This window comes from Cricetulus griseus, chromosome X, assembly GCF_003668045.3.
Source record: "Cricetulus griseus strain 17A/GY chromosome X, alternate assembly CriGri-PICRH-1.0, whole genome shotgun sequence".
In the NCBI taxonomy this organism is placed as follows: domain Eukaryota; kingdom Metazoa; phylum Chordata; class Mammalia; order Rodentia; family Cricetidae; genus Cricetulus; species Cricetulus griseus.
This window is the reverse complement of record NC_048604.1, coordinates 3,839,067-3,848,723: the sequence shown is the minus strand read 5'-3', so window position 1 is coordinate 3,848,723 and position 9,657 is coordinate 3,839,067. Positions and strand designations below refer to the sequence as shown.

Sequence of the window (9,657 nt, the reverse complement as noted above, 5' to 3'; positions counted from 1 at the left end):
TGTTTTTTGTGTTGTGGGAAACTGCTCGGTTGCCTAGCACCACGGCCGACAGCCTGGTGGTCCTTTTCACGGTTCTGCTACCTCCTGTCACCAGGCTCCCGTGGCAGCGCAAGCCGCACCGAGCTGCAGAGAGGCACTGGAGCTGGAAGGACGATGCTGCGCGGAAAGTCCCGGCTCAACGTAGAGTGGCTGGGCTACTCGCCCGGCCTGCTCCTGGAGAAAGATCCGCTCGCGGCGGCACGAACACCACGGAGCCCGCGTCGGTAAGTCACATGAGTGCCCACGCCCTACGCCTGTGCGCGCTGCCTGCTCGCGTCACCACGCCGCGCCGCACCTGCGTGCTTCGCCCAGATACTTCCGGTGCGACGGGCCTAGTGCTGTCGCTCTGCAAGCGGCCACCGAACGCCGCCAATTACCTAGATCCTGCTGCTGCCCTTGCGGCCACGCAATGGAGCGCCTTGATAAAGCGGCGCTGAACGCGATGCAGCCTCCAGAGTTCAGGTATTTCTGAGTCCAGCTGGGTAGCCTTGGGCATTCGGCCCTGGCCTTGCCTGCACTGGAGGGAAGGGAGGAGCCAAACCGCATGGGCTTGGTATAGGCCCCTCCGCGGTCCGCTGCAAGCTGATGAAGAAGGAAAGTAGTTTGGAGCCTGCAGCTTCTGAACGTTCCACCTTTCATTTAAATGAGCAGGTCTTTAGTTCCTGCTTCCTTGCATTTCCTCTCCCTGTTGTTTGTAGAGCTTGATGGTTTGTAGTCTCTCCTATTCCAGGCATCCTCTCTTGACAGACAGCAGGCCGCCTTCATCTTGAGACCTGCCAGGGCCTACACATATTTTTGTAAATAACGTGTGTGTGAATGGAATAGAGGCTGGCCCTGGTGTGACGCCGCTTCTCTTGGGGGGATCAATCGTTAGGGTGGGGACTAGTGACTGAACAGAAGCAACCATTAATTGACATCGTAACATTTCTTAATTCTTAGTTTGGCTAACTAACTAACTTTTCCAAAGTTTTCACCTTTGGAAAAAAAGAAGTTGAATTCAGACAAGTCACAAAATTAGACCACACAGTTACTATGGTTGGAACATTGCCTTCTGACCCCACCTGCTGACTCCAAAACCTTGCAATGCTTTTTCTCTCCAATAATGTTAACTGGGATTTTTTTAAATGACTGTTTATGACAATACAATGGATATTCATAGTAAGCACACTGAGAATACAGTATGTCTACACACTTACTAGTGTTTTCTAATGGTATTGCCAATGAAATCTTAAAGGAATTCTGTTGTTTAAGTCTTGACTGCCACAGAGGGGTATGTGGTGATCTCTGTTCAGTGTTTGCTGTAGAAATTTGTGTGAACTAGGAAACCTAGAAAGTGTTAAAGCATAGGAGCTTGATAAGATTCATTTGGCATGTTCCTTTTGTATGGTTAACATTAATATTGGTTTTTCCATCCATTCCTCATTTCTGACAGGTCTCAGCAACTCCCAGTAGTCGCTTTAAAAACAAAAACAAAAACAATATGTTACTGACTCTACCTGACCTGGTTTGTGCCAGCAGTACCAACAGATTAAAGAGAGGGCTGTGTCTAAAAGCAAAGGAAAAAAGGGGTATAAACATTAGGGAAAGTTGGTTAGCCCAGCAGGTGATACACTCTTTTAATTGCAGCACTCAGGAAGGAGGCAGAGGCAGGTGGATCTCTGTGAGTTCAAGACCAGCCTGATCAACATACCGAGTTCCAGGACAGCTAGGGCTACACAGAGAAACCCTGTCATGAAAAAAACAAAACAAAACAAATAATAATAGGTCACAAGTTGTTACCATACGTACATACAGGCTGTGGGAGCTGGACATTAATATATAGTAAAGGTTATATTTGTCTGGTGGGACTGGGATTTTGTTCACCCTAATTTTATTGCAATGAATTATCTTTTCAATAGTGTTTATAAAATTATTTTTAAACTTTATTGTTTTAAATTTTGCCTGTGGGGTGGGGTTGGGGGGTTGGGAGATATATGTGCATGAGTTCAGGTGCCTGAGGAGTTCAGAGGCATTGGATCCTTTGGATCTGGAGTTAAGGCAGTTGTGAGCTGCCTGACATGGGACTGGAACTTGGTTCTCTAGAAGAGCAATATCACTGAACCATCTCTGTGGCCTCATGCTTGTAAAAATTATACCAGATAGTAGGCATTTAAAAGAGATTATCTAAAGAACACTCCAGATGTAGTGGCATAGGCATCTTAATGCCAGCTACTGGGAAAGCTTAAACAGAAGGATCACAAGTTCAAGGCCTGGTTGGACTACAGAGTGAGTTCGAGGCTAACATGGGCAATTTAGTGAGACCCATTCTCAGAGAAGAAATAAAAAGAGGTGGAGAGGTAGCTGAGTGGTAGAGCATTTGCTTAGCATATATGAGTCCCTGAGTTCAATCTCTGGTATTGAAAACTAAATAACTAGGTTACTAAATAAGTTAAAATATCCAACCAATCCTTTCTTTGAATTTTTGTTTCCTATCAAATTAGATAAATAATCTGAATACTGCATGCTTACAATATTATAAAATATGAATTTACCACTAAGAAAACCTAAAGTTCAGTGCTTCTTTAAGATTCAGAAAAGAAGTGGTTGAATAGTATTTTCATATTTTTGAATGTATATTTGTATACATATGATTATGTGTATGATTATATATGTACGTATATGATAAGGATTATGTAGCTCAGTAATGGCAGAGTATAGTAAAAGATAATATATTTTCACCCCCCCACCCATGGTTGCCATTGTTTTATTTTTTCTTTAGATTTGGTCATTTTTTTAATTGAAGAATATATATATATGTGGAATTGTAGATTATGTTTGCCCTCATTGTATGTGCATATACATACACAAACGCATGCATGTGAACACACAGATTAAGAAATGGCTGTATCTGTATAGAGTACTTAGCCAGATAGGCATAATTTACTAAATTTACTCAAAATTTCCTTCATCATCTGTATGTCCAGTCCCAATACCACTATTGAACTGCCCATTTAAGACTTATTTGGAGTTCCATGGCATAGCCATTAATAACTTTGTCTTTTCAGTTTACTCCCACCCAGCTGTGGGTTTTATGAGACCCTGACTGGGTCATGGATCATTTTGATTCTAGAATACATCTTTTCTGGTTTTATCATTTCTGGTCTAGTCCTCTAGTTGGAGCAGAAGCGTGTACAGTCCTTGGGGAAGAGCTGTTAGCAGGCAAATGGGTGTTGGCTTTTTTCCATGAAATTTCAGGGTTAGGCATGTGTGTGCTGAGTGTCAGGGTTGAGTAAGCTATGTGAATGTACATGATTGCTGCTTTGCTATGTTTGGGAAGGAGGAAGCTTATTTGCCTCTGTATTCTTTTATCTTCAGGAGGGTAATTATCATATTTGGATATGGCTTGTGAAAATTCAGTTTTTTCACTTTTTTCCAGAAATGAAAATTCTTTAGCTTCAACCCTCAAGACACTCCTGTTCTTCACAGCTTTAATGATCACAGTTCCTATTGGGTTATATTTTACAACCAAATCTTATGTATTTGAAGGTAAGTTTTACATGCTTGAGGACATTTTTAATTTCTAATTTGTTCAATGCTTTTATTGTTTGTTTTCTTATTCTTTTTGCTTAACTAGTTATATGTATAGCCAGCAAGAATTCATATGCTTTGGTTGGCTGGGTGTGGTGATGCATGACTATAATACTTGGGAGGTGGAGGCACAATTAGGGCCTGGACTCATAAAAGAGTTGGTGGCCAAGCTGGGGTACATGAGACCCTGCCTCAAAAAACAATTAAAATTTTTTGGATATTTATTACATATAATATATTGCTTTACATGAGTTTATCTACAGAATCTCCACAACAAACTTATGAATTAATTTGTAATATTTTATAAATGTGTTACAAAACAGTTAAGTGGTTGTAGTCTGTACTACAAGTAACTGGTGGAAATGGGAGATGAAAACAGGGTAATTCCAAGGTCTGTATCATGGGCACTGTTCTCTTGACTTGCCTTATGACACTCATGATACTGTGACATGTCTTTCCTGCTATCATAGGGGTAGAATTCTAAACTAAAACAACATAATTTGGTAACTGGGTACCAATTCTATTTCTAGTGTTCTTTCATTTTTTCTTATTGCTCTTAAATATCTGTCTATTTGTATAAAATCAGATTTGTGATGCAAATATGTATAAGAAATCATATTGATGTTAAAAATAAATAAACATTGATATTTTCTGATTTCTATAGAGCAGGCTGTGTTTAGTACCTGTTCATGTTGAACTATATTTAAGCTATAAATAATGATTTTATAAGTGCCTGTCACTGTATTTCTCATAGAATTGTATTTTTATTCATATATATTATTTGTACATAATGATGAGATTAGTTAGGACAGCCAGTGGTACGATGTCAAGAGAATTTCCTAATAGATGGTGTGAATTTCAAAATGCAGAACTCGGCATGATAGTAGATATCTGTAATACTGGTACTCAGGAAACTGAGACAGGAGAGCTCAAGTTACTAGTCACCCTGACCTACAGAATGAGATTTTGTAACTATTGAGAAACAGGAGGAGAAACAGGAAGAGGAGGAGGAGGAGGAGGAAAAACCCGTATGTATTCCTGTTCATTCTAACAAGCCATTCTCTCATGATGATTATATACATTTGTTTTATGTCTTCTTTTTGTTTTTAAGACTTTATAGATCTTTTTTATTTTATATTTTTATATTTTACTTTTTTTCATTTCTTCTTCCCTTCCCTCCAAAACCTCCCATATTTTCCTCCTTGCTGTCTTTCAAATTCATGATCTCTTTTTTTCATTAATATTTTTTGTGTGTGTGTTCCTAAATATATAAATACAACATGCTCAGTCTGTATAATTTTACTTGTATATATATATTTTCCAGGCTGACCATGTGGTATTGAATAAACAATTGTGATGTTTTCCCAGTGGAAGATTTTTCTCTCTTAGCATTCCTTAGTTGCCTCAATTTCTTTGCATAGGGTGAAGCCTCCTGGGCTTTTCCTCACCCATATTAGCATATCTATTATTGTTTTATTGTTCTTGTTCAGCTCCTTTAGGCAGTCATGTTGGTGAGACTTGAGGGATGTACCTTGTGACATTAGTAGGAGGCATAATCTCATAGAAAACTCCTTGATCCTCTGTGTCTTACAATCTTTCTGCCCCTTCTTTTACAGTGTTGCCTGAACCTTAGGTGCAGGAGTTGTTTTGTAGATATATTCATTGGGACATAACTCTGTGTTTTTATTGGTTGTTGTTTTCTGTACTAGTCTTCATTCCAAACAGAATTCTTAAGTCTTTGAGTTTTGTAGTTTGGTAAGTGTGGAATAAAAATGAATTTTTTTTTTGATAGGTGCCCTCGGAATGTCCAATAGAGACAGCTACTTTTATGCTGCAATTGTTGCTGTTGTTGCTGTTCATGTCGTTCTGGCCCTGTTTGTGTATGTCGCTTGGAATGAAGGTTCAAGACAGTGGCGCGAAGGCAAACAGGATTAAAGTGAACATCACCTTTTGATAACATGAAATTTATTTTTTGAATATGTTAAGTACTTCTGGGATATTGATAATGAATACATTTTGCTTGAATAAAGTTGAAAGGACATGGTAAAATCAATCTTAAGGAGTCAGTCGCATTTGGCTAAATTTTGACCCTCCCAATAATGTGGTCACTTAGAACTTTGAATCTCCATTTTCAAATGAACATTTGGAAAAGTCCGATAGGTACAAATGTATATGTTAAGAGAGTTATATCGCATGCTAGGAAAAATTTAATTACCTTATAATAACAAAAATGTATAGCAATTTGCCTTATACTTGCTTTTCAGTTTTATTTATTTGGCTAGATTAAGAAACACTCAGTGAAGCAAATCTAAACTTCCCTTTTCACCGGTGAACTTCCTGGAAAATACCAGGCACTTGGATTTGTGATTCTAATTTCCTGTAGAAAGTTACCTAAATTGTAGGCAATGTAGATAACCTGAATGTCACTGAGAAATGATAACTCTCACATTCCATTTTTTAATGGGGAAAGCTGCTGAAATTGAACTCATTCATACAAAGAATTTAGGATTACTGAGTCAAAGAATTGAGTTAGCTGTCAGCATTGTGATTATCATACTAACATTGTACCCTTATTTTTATTTGAAATTAGGCTTCAGTTGCAAAGTTTATCAAAATCCCATTTAATGTATTGTTCTACTTTAAAATAGATAGTATATGACAAGTATTAGAATGCCAAAATGTTCAGCTTTCACACACAAGAGTGTATACAGTCTGGAAAACATCATATTTCTTATGAGGTATTCTTGGAGTTTGTGTTGATTTTGTTTTTATCAGAGCTAAGTTACATCCTGTATTTATAGATAATCCTTGAAGCCTTTTTTGATGAGAACACCCCAGCCTCAGAAAAAAAAAAAAAAAGCCCTGTTACCTTGCTTCGGTACCTTCAGTCTATGGTCAGTTAAACCACTTGGTACTGTGTATATGCAATCTAAAACTGGTATCCCCCAAATATTTATTTCTTATTAAAAGTTCATAATATATGTTTTATAAAACACTGGAAAAATACATATAAAAATAGAAAGTAAAAAATTGGCCCATAATGTTACTACCTGCAGTTCACAACCTCATGCAGTTTTGAAAGATGTTTCTTAATGCTGATTCCATACACAGTACAGCCTTGCTTTAAGTTTCCATCTTTCCAACTTCACCAAAGAGCTGTTTGCAGTTTTTCAGATATGTGATAACTTCCCATTGTCTTACAAGGCACATTCTATCTTTAGTCTTCTAAAATTCACATTTCAATGTTTTTAACCATAAAATATTGAGATAACTCAGTTTAAATACTGTGTAACATGTACATATATCAAAACATTACATGACACCCTATAAGCTATATGCTTTTTGTTTTTATGTATCAGTTCAATTTAATTGTAAAAATGAAGTTCAAATACCTGTTACTGATAATCCTTATGTAATGAGTGCCCCTGCTTAAATGTTTGCCATTATTGATTTGTCTGCTGTTATTTTATGCTGTGGAGCTAGAATAGAGAAATAGGTGATTAGACATAAAGATATGTGTTTGTGTTATATTATTGTTGCAAAAATAAGATTAATGTGATTATTGAAGGATTGTTCTTAATTCTTAAATTTAACTATTATATGTAATTTGTATTTAAAAGTGAGTATCCTAAATATAAGGGTCTTTATTTTGTAAAGACTGCAATGTTTAGTATTATGATATTTGAGTCTCAGACATTGTATGCTAGATTTCTAGATGGTTACCTTAGTAGGTGGCCTATTGTATTTAGAACTGTCCACTCATTTTCTTCTTATATAATGCTGAGGTTTCTTTAGGGATCTTGTACTATTTGTAAAATACACTGTTGGGTTATTTTGTTTGATTTCAAACATTGCTAACTACATAATGGTACAGGTGTTTTTAAAAGTATTTTAACCAGGGATACATGTAAACACATGTAGTCCCATTTCCCTTGGGATTAAAGTACAATGTGTTTGAACATTAAAATCAAATATTCACATTGATACTTAGAATTATTACAGAATAGATTTGTTTTCAAAGCTGTTAATTGTTTTCTAGAATTTTGACTGCTCACTCATGATTTTGCTGCTGTTAGCTATGTTAATGAATGTGGTATTTGACACATAGACATTTTTTTCAAGGTTTCTAACTAGTTTCCTCTTGCACAAAGTACATATTTCATGATGTGTTAGAAGAAAAGCTAGAGATGAACTGTTAAGTGTTTTCCGGCAGGAATATGTTCACTGATGTTCAAAATCTGATTGAAACAGTATTCTCAATTAGGGAGTATAGCTTGAAATGTAAGTGCAAGCTATTGATTTTACCCCATTTATTGTAACAATACCTTCTTTATCTTCTGATGTTTCTCCTAAATAATGTTTATCCCAACTACTGAAGAAATGGAAGTCTGCTGTAAGATGCATCTAGTATCATTCATTCTTCAAATGGCTGCCAATTCACGTTACAGTAGCATTCTGGTTTGTAATGATAGTAAAGAATTTTAAACCTGCTATTCAGAATAATTGGGTGTTTCATGGGAATCTAGTAGTAATTATAATAACTTGAAAGTTTACATTAGAAAAGTCATACCTAGCCAGCTGTGGTGGCATATACCTGTACTTCCAGTGTTTGGGAAGCAGATGCAGGAGGATCGGGAGTTCAAGGCCACCCTGGGACTAAATGAGAGCCTGTCTCAAAACAACAACAAAACCCTACAAAAACAATGAATTTGGCTTTAACAAAAGAAGCAACCAATGGGCTTGTATTTATTTTCATATAACCTTATATAGATGGAACATTCAAACAGGACAGTAAAAGTATTTTGATAAGTAAGATGCACCCAAGGAAGGCTAAGGGTGCAGGTACAGGAAAGAAAGGATTGAAACCCAATTTTACTTGTATCCACTATGTGTCCAGACAATTTCATATTTAGTGCCTAGGCATAGCAAATTATAGACTTGTTAGGCCTATTTGATAATTGGTTCAATGATGGCAGTATATTAGTCGCTTGTCTTGGGCCAATGGCAGGTTTCTTTACTGTCAAGTTCTCTCATTCACTAGTAAAATGTACAACCATTCAGACTCAACTCCTAGCTTCTAAGTTCATTTTCAGCGGGAGTTGTGCTGCAGTGCACTTGAGTAGCTTGACAAAACTTCTTTTCAGGGGGATGGAATTATCTTAAAAATGAATTACTCTAAAAGACATTGGGAAGCTACCCATCAATACTTACCCTATGAATAGTTTAACCCTTCATTCCTTAGAAAACTCCAGAATCTCTCCATATCGCTGCCGGCCATGCTTACACTTGTGTTAATTGCTATGTGTGCTTGTAGTAGCTGTTCTTTTTAAGATGTTCCGTAAGTCATATTGTCAGATATGCAATCTAGTCTTCCTTCCACGTTTGGTGAAATCTCACTGAACAGGAATAATAGCAATAGCTAACAACATCTGCACAGCACCTTACAGTTTGCAAAGAACGTTCACAATCTTGTCTGAGTTTGCATAGTGAACATGTTACAGAGATGTCCCTTGATGTCAATGCTGAGTGTTAGAAGTTTTAGTCACCAGTGTCACTTGCTATGCTGTGGCCACGACTGGGGGTGGGGTGGGGCGTGGTAGTGCCAATGTGTTGTCTGTAAAGCTTGTATCATCACAATGGGGCCTGCATTTCTTAGCCACTTGCATCAGACTGACTTGTTAAGTGATGCTTTTCTAGTCTTTTCCTGAATGGTTTTTGTATTCAGTATCGTAGCCTGTGATTTGTATTAATTTACCACTTGTTGTCATTAAATATCTGTAATGCTACTGTGCTGTGTCCTCATTCAGTGGATACTTTTTTTTTTTTTTTTTTTTTTTGGTTTTTTCGAGACAGGGTTTCTCTGTGGCTTTGGAGGCGTCCTGCAGCTAGCTCTTGTAGACCAGGCTGGTCTCAAACTCACAGAGATCCACCTGCCTCTGCCTTCCGAGTGCTAGGATTAAAGGCATGCACCACCACCTCCTGGCCAGTAGATTCTGTTTTTATTAACCTCTAGTTTTAAAATGTGTTTGCTTCTGTTTATAATGTAGAATG

General features: G+C 37.4%; 1 protein-coding gene across 1 annotated transcript; it reads left to right on the top strand.

Moving 5' to 3' along the window:
• Nucleotides 1–334: 334 nt before the first annotated feature.
• Nucleotides 335–9,392, top strand: Vma21 (vacuolar ATPase assembly factor VMA21). Its single transcript, XM_027432204.2, has 3 exons — nucleotides 335–501; nucleotides 3,455–3,564; nucleotides 5,399–9,392. The coding sequence occupies exons 1-3, from the start codon at nucleotides 449–451 to the stop codon at nucleotides 5,539–5,541; spliced, it is 306 nt and encodes a 101-aa protein (XP_027288005.1). The 5' UTR covers nucleotides 335–448; the 3' UTR covers nucleotides 5,542–9,392.
• The last annotated feature ends 265 nt before the right edge of the window (nucleotides 9,393–9,657 follow it).